Source organism: Cibotium barometz, chromosome 5 (genome assembly GCF_041138505.1).
Source record: "Cibotium barometz isolate CiBa-2024 chromosome 5, ASM4113850v1, whole genome shotgun sequence".
In the NCBI taxonomy this organism is placed as follows: Eukaryota; Viridiplantae; Streptophyta; class Polypodiopsida; order Cyatheales; family Cibotiaceae; genus Cibotium; species Cibotium barometz.
Window position 1 is genome coordinate 44,214,564 of NC_141050.1, and position 14,798 is coordinate 44,229,361.

Sequence of the window (14,798 nt, forward strand, 5' to 3'; positions counted from 1 at the left end):
TGCTTTTTTTTAATCCTCTTAAATACCCTTCGATCAGACATTTATAACCTGATTGTACACTGCTCTCTCTTTCGCAGAAGAGGTCCTGTAGTCCTGATGCTCAGGAATGGTTTCTCCAACAAGACTGTGTCAGCACAAAACTAGTCCAATGTCAAGGTGCGAGTGAATTTGGCAGTGCATTCTCATATGATATACAAAAAACTAACACTCATTTCACATTGATAGCTTTGCCCTACAAATTACATCTCAATGGAAAGCTGTCTTAAAATCATCTCGTGTCTAATCGGCCTACTCCCACCCTGCTACCGAAACAACCCCATGTCAGTGTATGTAATTACCTTGCCTTGTAGATTACCCCCCAACATTAAAGCATTCTAAACATTGGTCCCACCTATCTGTTTATAGTTCCCAAGTTGAAACAATCCATGATATTTAAAGTACATTAGTTCCACCTCTGCTACTCCACCAGCAGATCCAGCACTTCATCAAACCAGGACAGTATCCAGGAGCATAGGAGTCCCTCTACCGCGAGCCACAATGCTCCGAACTGCGAGATGACCTCAGCCCCCTCGGCCATGACCACCACCAATCCATCAGGCCCAAATCAATGGCATCCTTACACGTCACCAACGCACAATGGAGGCCTCTTCTTCTCAGTCTCTCTTCACTATTACAAATCTTACGGCCATCCTCTCCTGCCCGATGCAGCAGCAAGAACACAAGAGATGGTGATTGATGCTCACACAACAAGGATTGCTTCGAATTGTGTGGAGCTAGGGAGTTGAGTCCATAATATCAAAATACAATTATAATGATGGTGTCCTTTCACACCAAATATCCAAGGGGAAAAACCCAAAGGGAGAAAAGTGCCCTTGGTTAGCCCATGTTCACATGTGGCACTACTCATAGCATATATGCCTTAGGGTTCCACACAGATAGAGACACACAGAGAATCAGCAGCAATAAGAACACAAGAGATGGTGATTGATGCTCACACAAAAAGGATTGCTTAGAATTGTGTGGAGCTAGGGAGTTGACTCCATAATATCAAAATACAATAATAATGATGGTGTCCTTTCACACCAGATATCCAAGGGGAAAAACCCAAAGGGAGAAAAGTGCCCTTGGTTAGCCCATGTTCACATGTGACACTACTCATAGCATATATGCCAATAAATCCCCCTTGTAGTGGCAATGTGAATCACTCTCTATAGGAGAGTAAGCCTAAAGCTTTGCGGAAAGCTAGGAGAGTAAGCCTAAAGCTTTGCGGAAAGCTTCAAACTTCTCTCGAGGCAACACCTTCGTGAACAGATCTGCAACATTGCCCTGTGTAGAGCAGTAAGATAATGAGATCTCCCCTGCATGAATCCTCTCCCTAACATAATGATAATGAATCTCTATGTTCTTAGTACATGCATGAAACACAGGGTTTCGTGCCATGGCTATAGCACTCTGACTATCAGTGAGTATGGTGGTAGGTGTCTGCTGACACTCACAAAAATCAGTCATCAATCTCCTCAGCCATACACAATCTCCTATGGCTGTAAAGGTTGCCCTATACTCAGCCTCACATGCTGCTTTTTGCCCAACCATGATATACATAAATGCCCTAAAAAGAAACAATCCCCACTGGTGGATTGCCGTGTATCATAATCACCAGCCCAATCAGAATCACTGTGAGCATGTAACTGCAAGCTGCCCCCCCCAGGATATATGTACTTAGTACATGCATGAAACACGGGGTTTCGTACCATGGCTATAGCACTCTGACTATCTGTGAGTATGGTGGTGGGTGTCTGCTGACACTCACGAAAATCAGTCATCAATCTCCTCAGCCCTACACAATCTCCTGTGGCTGTAAAGGCTGCCCTATACTCAACCTCACAGGCTGCTTTTTGCCCAACCATGATATACATGAATGCCCTTAAAAAAAACAATTCCCACTGGTGGATTGCCGTGTATCATAGTCACCAGCCCAATCGGAATCACTGTCAGCATGTAACTGCAAGCTGCCCCCCCTAGGATATACCAATGCAAGATCCAGGAAGCCTTGAAGATAGCGGAAGATCTGCTTTATTGCTTGCCAATGCTTTGTACCTGGGCTATGTATAAATTTGCTACACTGGGAAACCCCAAACTGAATATCCGGGCATGTGTTGCATAAGTATATGAGGCAGTCCTGATACCTCAACTGCCAGGTTGGCATTGATCTCTCTCGGGCAGCAGCTCGCTCCGCTTCTTCTGAGTATTCAGAAGAAGCTTCTATATTGGAGCTCGGCGAGGCTATCCCTTGCAGGCAGAGTGGTGGTGGCGAACCAGGTACTGCTTGCCACCATGTGGTACATCACCTCGTGCTGGACCTTTTCTCGGGCTTGTATTGGCCAGGTACAACGTTTGATCTGAAACTTCTTGTGGGCCGGAAGTGATGGGAGGCCAGCCAGGGCCAAGGTGGCATGGAGAGTAATCATTCAACCATGTGGCAGAGGGGGGCTAGGTCTCATTGATCCAACTATACAAAGCCGTGCCCTGTTAGGCAAGTTGATTGTCAGAGGACTCCAACCCGGTGGTGAGCCTTGGAAGGATTTCCTCTTGGCCCAAATTTCAGCCCACACTCCGAGCCTTGAAGGACCGTGGCCGCAGAGCACTAGATGGATCTTCACAGAGATGCGAGCCCGTGGTTTTAGTCCTGCCTTTGAGGATAGATTCGCAGCCAATCTACTTCGTGCTTGGGATCATCTCAAGCCAACCCTCAGACAGATTGTCCCAATGGCCTCAGAGGAGCAGCTTCGGCAGCCTTTGATCTGGAACCTCTTGATCCGTTTACCCAGTGGCCACATGCTAGGGACCTGACCGCACATATCCTGGGGCACCTTGAGCATGGGACCAGCCAAGTCTCTTGGAGATTGGGTTGCACACAGGCAGTTACCTCAGGAGGAGCAGGAGAGAGACTTGATAGGGATCCGGAGTAGAGACAGGCTCAACATCGACATTGACTCAGTTATTCCTCCGGAGTGGCTGACTCCTATTCCAGACCCAACCCCACCAATATGGCTAGGCGTGTTCACCAGACACGATAATTGTGCTTGAGTCTAAAGCTTAATTAGTTTAGAGTATTCATCATGTTTGTATTTAGGTATCGGCAAGCTTTAACAATAACAACATTCCAAAGCTCTTTGGCAACCAATACATGACGCGTCATATAGGACCACAATGGATAGTTGGTCCCGTCAAGCTTATCCTCAGCAAAAAGTATCCCTAACACATCAGTGCCTGCCATTTCTGTTACCAGTCATCTCCTGTCTATACATATCACTCAGTGAGGACCTTTGTTGTGGGTGTGCCCGCCTAGGGGTTTTTTTCCATTTTATTTTTTTCCATTTTTTCGAGGTTTTTTCTCCTTGTTTTTGGTCGTGGAGACTGTCTCGTGTTGGCCGATTTTCTCTGTCCTAGTCGACTTGATGTCCTTTGCTGGCCGACTGTTCATATGATGGCCGACTTGTTATTCTCAGTCGCGAACACCATGTATACACCCTGTCGGCTATTTTAGACCTGGCCAACCAACACTGTAGGGTCCACCCTTGCCCTCCACACCAGTTTTGTATCGGATCTTCGTGTATATAGAAGAGTTTATACAGCTTCTCTCTCTCTACACTTCTGCGTTTTGTTTCTCACAACACTTGTCTCATTTTCCGTTGTGCATTCCGACACTTGGCTGATTTCATTGTGGTTGGTGTTCCACGACCAGAGTTGGAGGGGGAGCTTTTATCCTCTACTAGGAAAGAACGGGAGGCTCAAGCACATTTATGGAATCGTGTCAATGCCCGTGTGCGTTCTTTCATCTTCCTTAATTGCACACCACAAGTGATTAATCATATCAAACACATAACGCTAGCCAGAGGGATTTGGTAGCACTTGCCTTCTCTGTATAACAGGGTATCACCCATGACGCGGATTTCCTTGGAAGTGCAGATGCGGGTGATGAATCCTACAAAGTCTTCGACGATGCGAGAGCACATCAACAAGCTATAGACTCTTCAGCAGGAGGTTCTTCAGACTGGGAAGGAGATATCTTCAGAGGACATGGCCATCACTTTGTTGTCTCATCTGACCTCTCAGTATTCAACTTTCTACTCCTCTTTCATCACCAATGGGAGGCTCAGCACCATCACATGAGAGGAGCTTGTGCCTATGGTTTTGGACCAAGAAGATCGTTTTACGAACCCTCCACAGGGCGGAGGTTCTGAGGCCCTGACTGGTCAGCGGTTGAAAGGTTGTAACAACAATAAGGGCAAAGGGAAGTCTTCATCGGAGAAGTCTTCTGAGAAGAAGCCCAATTCAGAACATGATGCTTTGAAGGCCGAGCGGACCTGTAACCATTGTGGCCAAAAGGGTTGTTGGGGGACTCACACACTCACACACAGCAATGCTTCCTACAGATTAGGGTTAGGTGCAGGGAGAAGAAGCTCACACAGAAGAGAGAGAGTGAGGGAGCTAAACACAAAATGTGTGGTGATCACAAAATGCAAGTCAACCCTTGCATATGTGTCACATCCATATAATATAGAAGTACAAAAGTTATATGGATAGAGTATCCTTTCACACTTAATATCCAAGGGGAAAAACCACATGGAAAAAGTGCCCTTAGTTAAGCCCTGTTCACACGTAGCACTACCATAAGTGAGGATATGCCTACAAATCCCCCCTGTAGTGAAAGTGTGAACCTGTACAAGGTAGCAGATCACTCTCTGTATGAGAGTAAGTCCAAAGCTTTGTGGAAAGCTTCAAACCTCTCTGGAGGTAAAGCCTTTGTGAATAGATCTGCAACATTATCCTGTGTAGGGCAGTAAGATAAATTGATCTCTCCTACATGTAACCTCTCTCTGACATAGTGATAATGAATCTCAATGTGCTTGGTACGTGCATGAAATACGGGATTTCGTGCCATGGCCATAGCACTCTGGCTATCAGTGAGAATGGTGGTGGCTGTCTGCTAACACTCACAAAGATCACAAAGATCAGCCAATAATCTCCTCAACCATACACAATCTACTGTAGCCGTGAAGACTGCCCTGTACTTGGCCTCGCAAGTAGATGTGGCAACAGCGGGTTGCTTTTTGCTCAACCAAGATATGCATGAACTGCCAAGAAAAAAACAATTTCCGCTGGTGGATTGCCTGATATCATAATCACCAGCCCAATTTGAATCACTGTATGCATAAAGCTGCAAGCTGCCCCCTGGGATAGAACAAACCAAGATCCAGGGCAAGGTGGTAAGGTACGTAGTGTACGGTACGCTATCAGTACGTACGGAACGTACTTCTGTACGGAACAAATTTTAAGGTACGTAAACAGTACGTACCATTTGTAAACAGTCCTAGAAACCTGAATATTTTGTAGACATAGCAACCAAAATACTTAAAATAAAGAGACTGAACCTCATTACTTAAAGTTTAAATCAATTATCAGTTACCAAGCCCATTACACAATACCTCATGTTAACAGTCATAGTGATATAAGCAAGAACCATGAAAGTCATAGATGATAAAAGAGAGTACAAATATCATGTCTACAGCTGCCAGCACATGTCCTGGTCCACAAGTGCAAAAAGCAAAACAATGAAACACTACAGTTGTCTAGACTCTAGAGTCTAGACGCAAGAGTCTCAAATCTCATCATCAGATGAAGATGATGAGTCTTCTGAAGAGAGCATGCCTCCATCATTGATACCATTGCCCTCTTCATCGAACTCTGGCTCAGCAGCAACAAGCTCCAGTGCATCCTCGTCATGTGCCTCGGGGGGGGGGGGGGGGGGGGGGGGGGGGACGTACGGATCCGTACAGTATGGTACTGTACCGTACCGTACGGTTGTACCATACTGTACGGATCCGTACGTACGTACAGAATCAACCTTGATCCAGGGTACCCTGAAGATAACGAAAAATGTGTTTGATTGCTTGCCAATGCTTTGTGCCTGGGCTACGCATGAATTTGCTCAACAAAGACACCTATGTCAGGTCTCGTGTTACACAAGTAAATGAGGCATCCCAAATGCCGGACTCAAAAGGCTCTCCAATATCATGCATAGTAAAAATTGACTTACATTCATCCATGTGAAACCTTTTTAGCAAACTTTTTGGATAATAATGCCATCATCTCTATGCAAAAACTGTATGCCGAGATAGTAGTGTAAAGACCCCAAATCTGACATATCAAATTCAGCTTTCAAATCAGCCTTGAAATTTGAAATTTGTGCTTTGCTAGTCCCTATTATGAGCATGTCATCTACATACAAGATGACTATGAGAATATCGGCACCGGTTTTCTTCACATACACTGTGCTTTCAGCTGGACTATTCACATAACCTTGGCTGGTTAGATGAGCATGTATTTTATCATACCAAGCTCTTGGAGCTTGCTTTAACCCATACAATGCTTTGTGTAACCTGCATACTTTATGTTCCTCACCAGGAACTACAAAACCAATGGGCTGATTTACATATACTTCCTCCTGTAAATCCCCATTTAAGAATGCAGTTTTGATGTCCAATTGATGCACTTTCCATCCTTTATGTGCAACCAATGCAATCACTGATCTTATTGTAGTCATTCTCGAAGTAGGAGCAAAAGTCTCCTCATAATCTATTCCCTTTTTCTGAGAGTAGCATTTAGCCACAAGTCTTGCTTTGTACCTGTCAATAGTACCATCAGACTTCCTTTTGACTTTGTACACCCACTTTGTTCCAATGACATGCTTGCCTTTCGACGAGTCCACAAGATTCCAAGTATTGTTCTTCATGATAGAAGAGATTTCATCCTGCATGGCTTGCACCTAGTGCTCATTCTCATGTGCTTCTTCATAAGAAGAAGGCTCTTCTGAATCAAAGAGACCACCCATGGCTACTGCAGACTCCCCATGATGCATATTCAATGCATGGCTGAAACTAGCCCTTGTTCTACCTGTCAATGAAGCTGCAAGTTTGCTATCTTGCAAAGTTTTCAACAACCATCTTGGCACCGACTTGGCTGTGTCTATGGCTGTTTTCTCTTCCCTGACAAGATCTTCAACTTCTTCCATAGAAGGGGACTGAATTACTGGCTGTTCCACATGTTCTACATGAGGATTTTCTTGTGTAGGAGCTGGCTGATCTGAATCCCCCCTAATTGCAATGGGTAATAGCCCATCAAACATGTCCTGCATGCTTGTATCATGACTTTTATACAAGCTGTACATGGGCTGTACTGAATTTTCCGCAAATACCACATCTCTACTAACAAAAATCCTGCGTGTTGTTGGATTATAAAGACGGTATCCTTTGCTCTCATTTTTGTAGCGCACAAAAATGCATTTCATTACTTTATCATCTAGCTTTGTTCGAAGTTGTTCTAGCACATGTGCATATGCCAAACACCCAAATGTACACATATAATCCACTTTTGGCTTTTGGCTATACCACGCCTCAAATGGTGTTATGGTTTTCAAAGCTTTTGTTGGACACCTGTTCAACACGTGAATTGCACACATTATAGCTTCCATCCAAAAATTGTGAGGCAACTTTTGTGCTTTCACCATGCATCTTGCCATCTCCATTAGAGATCTGTTTTTCCTCTCAACTACACCATTCTGTTGCGGTGTATAAGGCACAGTACATTGGTGTTTGATGCCCTTTTGAAGCATATAATCCTTGAATGCATTTGACATCTATTCTCCACCTCTATCAGAGCAGAGTTTTTGGACTTTACATCCACACATATTTTCAACCATTGCTACAAAGTGTCGAAAGCATGTAAACACCTCTGCTTTCGCTTTCAAGGGGTAAACCCAAGCAAACCTGGAGTAATCATCAATGAATGTGACGAAATAAAGATGCCCCCCTATGGATGGTGTCTACATTGGATCACATACATCACTGTGTATGAGCTGTAATTTACTTTCAGCTCTAACAGCTCCATCCTTGGGGAATGGTTTTCGATGCATCTTTCCCAAAATACACCCCTCACATACATGTCTTGTTGGAGACTCAAGAGGCGGCATATTATCAACCATATGATGCTTCTGCAAAAGCATCAAACTCCTAAAACTTACATGCCCAAAACGAGCATGCCATAGCTCTGCATCATGCATAGCAGGAGTGTGGGCAGCCACTATATCTGCATCATAAGTACGCTTGTCATAGCTGTCCAGCTGATACAAGCCTTTGTATCATGTTCTGGAAGTGACTATTTCATAACCCTTTGATGGGTCTTTTACCAAACACTTCCCATCTTCAAATTCAACCTTTAAACCTTGGTCGTTTATGGCTAAGACAGAGAGTAGATTTTTCTTTAACCCTAGAACATACAGCACATTTGTCATACATATATTGGCACCGTTGGCCGCAACAAGTATGACATTGCAAATTCCCTTGTGGTATAATCTGCACATGATACAATGCAGCCATTTGAAGCATAGACCAAGTGCTGAAATACATCTTTGCATGAAGTGATGTGGCTCGAAGCACCACTATCAAAATACCATGATACATCCTCTCTGTCACATGCAATGCAAGACATATCATTGTCTGAAGCACTTGGTGTGTCACTAGTGCATGTGACCAAAAAAGTGTACTCTTCTTGAATTATATTAGCCAATTACTGTGCTTTGTCATCAGAAGAGTCTGCTACTGCATTGCCTGCATCTTTCTTTTTCTCTTTTGCAATTCGCTTTCTACATTCATTGATGTAGTGGCCAGGCTTATGGCAATAGTGACATTTGCCCTTCTTTTTAGGCTTGTTTGCATCCCCTTTGTCATACTTTTCACCACCAGACGAGGGCTGGCATGACCAACCTTACTAGACTGTTGTCCTCCATGCTTAAAGCTCTTTGCTTTACCCTTATCCTTGGCTGTAAATGCCTTGTCTCCACCACGGTTGCTAGATAGGTTTGCTCTTGTTTGCTCTTACTGCAAGAGTAAACCCACCAGCTCTTCAAAAGTGATAGGATCACCACCTCCTCTCATAGAGAGATTGAGAGAGGTGTGAAAGTCCAAAGTAGGAAGGTGGTGAAGAATGAAGAGTATTGTTGACCAGCTATCTGTCTGGAATAACCTCATCAATGTTGAGCAATTGTTCCTGCAAATCTTTCACTTTGGTGAGATAATCTGACATGGAGTCACCCTCATCTATAGAAAGAAAATCCAATTGCCTCTTCAAGTAGGCAACTCTTGCCTCGTTGCGTACCTGATACATTGCTTCCAATGTGTCCCAAGCAAGCTTCGATGTCTTGCAAGACCGAATGTGTGGAATAATAGACCTTTTCACTGAAAGGGCTATCAAGGACATGGCCTGTGCATCCCTAGAGTCCCATCTCTTCTGCTCTTGTTTGGGAGCAGGTTCTACCTCAGGAGCTCTTTGAGCATCTCCCCTTTGAGGCGTTGTTGGCTGTATGGTAAGTGGGCGTGTGTCGTCATCACACACAATGCCCGAAAGCCCTTTGGCTACTAGCAAATTATGGATCATGAAACTCCACAGGGAGTAGTTTCAGCCATCCAACTTGTCCTCCTGGGTGAGCACACCGAATACATTTGTAGCATTTTGAGCCATGTCGACAAAATACACCTGCAGGCAAACCAAGCACCGATGTGCACTGCCAGGCAACCCAATGTCCTATGCAAATTTTTGCTTGTAACCTGAAGCAAGTATAAACTTGCACCAAATTGTCCAATTACACACAATGTGTATACATATGTGACAAATCACCACTGTAATCCCCAATTACATGCTCGAAACTGAAAAGCCCTAATTTTTATGCACTGCAATTGCTTCAATGTGCAGTCAATTGTCCAATTTTCACAAAAGCCCCAAATTTATGCAACTAGAAGAGGCTTAATTTGCTGATTTTGAACTTAATTTGAAAAACCCCCAAATTCCAACCAAAGCAACATGTTCAATTTTTGGCAATTCTGCATCAAATTGAGAAGTGTACTTATGGTGCTTCCTGCAATTTTCCATGCAAAGGGGAATTTGCCAAACCCTCGAAATTCTCTAAACCTCCACTAGAATGTCTGCAATTTTTATTTTATTTTTTTGAAATAAAAATACCAACAAGTGAGATGACGTGACCCTCTTGAGATGACCAAGTACAGAAGGCGGGACTACAGATGTGGAGGTGGTGGGACATTGAAGCAGGGCTAAAGGTCGTAGGCGGCCGGGGTCAGTCGGCCGTAGGTGGGCAGGGTCAATTGCAGGCAGCCAGGCTCAATCGACAGTGGGCGATGGTACCCAAAGGGCGCAGCTGCGTGACGTGGACGGTGACCGGAACGAGCTGTGTGGGCGCCGATGACATTGACGGCGAGAGAACCAGTCCGGTGGTGTGGCGGCGACGACGACCGGGGCTGGTAGTACGGACGGATCTGTAACCGTTGACAGGGAGCAAGCGGAGGTGCGCTCTGGCCGCCTCACGTGCTGCAAGCGCCGCTGTCGAGTGGGGCAGCGGTGGAGCTCTCCCCACTAGCTCCGCCCCTTTGGGAGGCTGAATCGGGCAACGAGCGCTGACGGGCGGCGGACATCGACAGAGGCTGCCAGACGGGTAGGACTGCAGCGACGGAATCTCGCAGCGTCGACGGAAAAACGCAGGGTTTTCGAAGGAACCTGACGCCAAAACTATATGGGCAGAGGGTGCAACCCAGCTCTGATACCAATTGTTGGGGAACTCACACACTCACACACAGCAATGCTTCCTGCAGATTAGGGCTAGGTGCAGGGAGAAGAAGCTCACACAGAAGAGAGAGAGTGAGGGAGCTAAACACAAAATGTGTGGTGATCACAAAATGCAAGTCAACCCTTGCATGTGTGTCACATCCATATAATATAGAAGTACAAAAGTTATAAGTGTCCTTTCACACTTGATATCCAAGGAAAAAAACCACATGGGAAAAAGTGCCCTTGGTTAAGCCATGTTCACACATAGCACTACCATAAGTAAGCATATGCCTAGAAGGGTCACTATTGGAGGAAGTGTCCTCAGCGGAGTATCGAGAAGAGTGCTGATTCTTCAGCTGTAGCTGCCATCTCGATAGTGGTGCTTCCAAGCACATGTGTAATATGCGGAAGCTTCGGAGAAGAATCGGTAACTTCAATACTCAGAAATCAGCACTCTTTTCGCGACGGATATTAACGCACAAACTGAAAGGAGAAGTGCAGAAAATAGAGAGAGAGAGAGGGAGAGATGGAGAGGACACAGTATTGGGTCCCAATTACCCTCTGTAGGGCCCCCACCACGGATGGTGTATTTGCTTTATTAGAATGATGTAAATCTAAAAAGAAAATACAGAATTCTTGACCTTTCTTGGCTGGAAAATCCTTGATTAAGGAGTAATTAAGGAGAGATTAAGAGAGTTAGTCACAATCGTGACATTCCCTCCCACTTAAAATAAGACTCCGGCTAAGAAGAGATGGTTGTCTTTGAAAGAATTCCCGAAGAAGTTCTGGATATTCCTGTAAGTCTTCATCACTTTGCCAAGTAGAGTCGGAATCATCAAGATCTCTCCATTTAACCAAAAATTCTGTAGTGAGCTTCTGTCGTGTTTCTTTCTGTCTGACATCAAGAATTGTCTATGGAATTAAGAGTATGTGTTCATCTTCGATTTCTGGAACATAATCCAAAATATCTCAAACTGAAAAATCACCGTCCACAAACTTCTTGAGCCAAGAAATATAGAAAGTTGGATGAATTCTACCCCAAGAAGGCGGTAACTCCAACTTATAACTGAGAGATGAGTTCTTCTTAATAATACGAAAGGGTCCATAATCTTGGGCGAAGCTTTGGAAAGACTGATTTCACTGTCTTGTATCGACGGGAGACAGTATATAATAATATCAAGTCTCCTTCTTGAAATTCAATGTGACGACGACGCTTATTAGCTATGCGCTGATATTGCTCTTGGACACTGACCATCTTATCCTTAATCTGTAATAGAATATCATGCATTTCCTGTAGTTAGTCTACTATAGCCACTTTATGTCAAAGAACAAAGTTGGCAGGAAACAAGGAGAGTATGACCATAAGCTGCTTGAAAAGGTGTCATTCCAATAGCTGAATGATAAGAATTATTATAAGCAAATTCCACCAAAGGTAAATATTCTTCCCATGAAGCTAATCGAGACTGAACATAATGACGCAACATTTCTTCCAGAATCTGATTAACTCCTTCCGTTTGTCCATCTGTCTGTGGATGATAAGCAGAGCTAAAAAGGAGACTAGGAGGAAAGCCATGCAAGTGAAACTCGATACCATAGAGGAATAAAACTTGGGAGTTGGTTTCGAGGCCGTCAAAATAGTCAATCCTTGGTGTCAAGTGGGTCTTTAAGACCAAGTATACGTCTGATGGGTCGGTTAACAAGCACAAGGCCAAACTTGTGGCTAAGGGCTATGCTCAGCAACCTAGCATCGACTATGAGGATACCTTTGCACCGAGCGAGAATGACCACGATTCGGACAGTTCTTGCCCTTGCCTCTCCTCAGCGATGGTCCGTATATCAGATGGATGCCAAATTTGCGTTCCTTAATGGTGACTTGCAGGTGGAGGCGTATGTTGAGCAACCTCCAGGCTTTGAGGTTCCAAGATCAAAGGGGATGGTTTACAGGTTGCAGAAGGCCTTGTATGGTCTTAAGTAGGCTCCCAGGGCTTGGAATCAGAAGATTGATTCCTTCTTTCTACGGATAGGTTTTCAGAGATCACTTGCAGATCCTAACTTCTATCTCTTTCAGGAGCGCAGTTTGATCACGTTGATTATCCTTTATGTGGATGATCTTATTCTCACTGGCGGTCATGTGGAGCACATAGCAATGACGAAGGTTGCCTTGTCAAAGGAGTTTGAGATGACCGACTTAGGCTTACTCCATTTCTTCTTGGGATTGGAGATTTGGCAGACCCAGAGGGGGTTCTTTGTTTCTCAGCAGTGGTATGTTCATGAGTTGCTGGAGATCTTTAGGATGGAGAACTGCATGCCTATTACTTCACCGATGGACCCGAACACCAAACTTACAATGAATGATCCTTGTGAGCAAGTCGATGGCTCCTCGTATCGGAAGCTTGTTGGTTCATTGATTTGGTTGCTAAACACCAAATTGGACTTGAGCTTTTCAGTGAGGCTATTGAGCTCATTCATGCAGACGCCTCTGAAGACTGATTGGGACGTAGGATTGAGGATCTTGCGGTATCTGGTATCTGCATGGTACGAAGGATCTTGGATTCTTCTATGACACTAGAGGGGGAACAATGGAACAAGTGAGACTTCAAGGTTGGAGTGACTCAGATTGGGGAGGAGATCCAGACACGAAGAGATCCACATCAGGCTATGGTTTTACCCTTGGCTCAGGAGCTATTTCATGGAGCAACAAGAGGCAACCAACTATTGCCTTGTCTTCTACAGAGGCAGAGTACCGGGCTACTTGTGGTGTTGCTTGCGAGGAAGTGTGGCTGCGGAGGTTACTTGGCGAGATTGGGTTTCCAGAGAAGGAACCCACGGTCATCCAGTGCGATAACCAGAGTTGTATACTATTGCTCGGAACCCGGTCTTCCATGCCCGGACCAAGCACATAGAGATACAATATCACTTTGTTCGTGATAAGATTTTAGCAGTGACATCTTGCTTGTTTATTGTTCGACGGAGGACAATGCAACGGACCTCTTCATGAAGTCTCTACCTCAGGCTATGCTCTAACAGCACTCCAGCTCACTGGGGTTGGTTCCACATCTAGGAGCTGAGAGGGGGTGTTAGCAATCATCTCCTATCTGGACATATTACTCAGTGAGGGCCTTTGTTGTGGATGTACCCGACTCTCTTGTTGCCACGAAGTTGTATGGCTGCTGTACGGCTGTTCTAAATCTGCCCGGATCACCCATGTGCTACCCAAACTGAATGCTGCTTCTGTACGACCACTTACAGACTGCTCAGGAGCTGCTTACTGTTGGTTAGAAACCTCTCTCCCTGAAGATCTTTCTTGTAGACCGGAAGGATGACATGATGGCGGAACAGCTTTTCCATTGGGTATAGTAGCTTGGCATTGAGTTGCAGAAATGAGAGAGCAGCTAGAGGGAGACTCGGTCCTGGATTGCATCCCAATACCAAATGTCATGTAAATGGATTTTAAGCCTGCTACTTTTGATGAAGCTCTCGCTTTGTTTTAGAAGTTTGAGCCTGTTGTGTTCAAGAATGGCAGAAAGGGATAGTCATTCTCTTCAAAACAAGCCTCCCAACAAGATCAGAGGGAGACTGCTGGCAACAAGGAGGAAGACAAGACCACCCTATGCAAGAAGAAAAGATGTATGGCCGTATATCTAAGGAGGAGGTGAATCATCCTTTTAGTTTAGATGTTTAAAGTTCCATAAGGTGGGACAGTTCAAGTAAGGTAGCCTTCAGTTGCAGGTGGTTCAACCAATTGAGCAAACTCACTCAGTACCAGTTAGCACTGATGCTGTTATTAAGGATATAGTATAAGACAAGCAGGATGGAGACATGAAGAAGACGAAGCTTTGAAGAAGGTGCTCAAGTGCTACGAGATGATGAAGGGTTAGAAGGTGGTGGTACTCTTTGATCCAGGCAGCATAGAAGGCCTCCGGGATGAAATGTCTTAAAGGCCTACAGTCTCTTAGTTCCATTTTAAGATGGCACCTTGGATATTTTAGTAAATATTCAGGGTATAGAGTTGGTTTTGCAAGGATGGATCAAGAGGTGGACTTTCACCACTGCACCTTCAGTGAGAGACTTATTTAGTAGATCACTGCTAAAGACACTTGGAAGAAGCTTAAAACTTTATT

At 44.7% G+C, this 14,798-nt stretch overlaps 1 protein-coding gene across 1 annotated transcript in view; it reads right to left on the bottom strand.

Moving 5' to 3' along the window:
* LOC147638535 (AMSH-like ubiquitin thioesterase 3) overlaps positions 1 to 14,798 on the bottom strand; it is a 75,682-nt gene that overhangs the window by 59,427 nt on the left and 1,457 nt on the right. Inside the window, exon 3 of the mRNA XM_086798446.1 lies at positions 49 to 124. Coding sequence (XP_086654572.1) covers positions 49 to 124 — 76 coding nt within the window. The remainder of the gene's footprint in view (positions 1 to 48; positions 125 to 14,798) is intronic.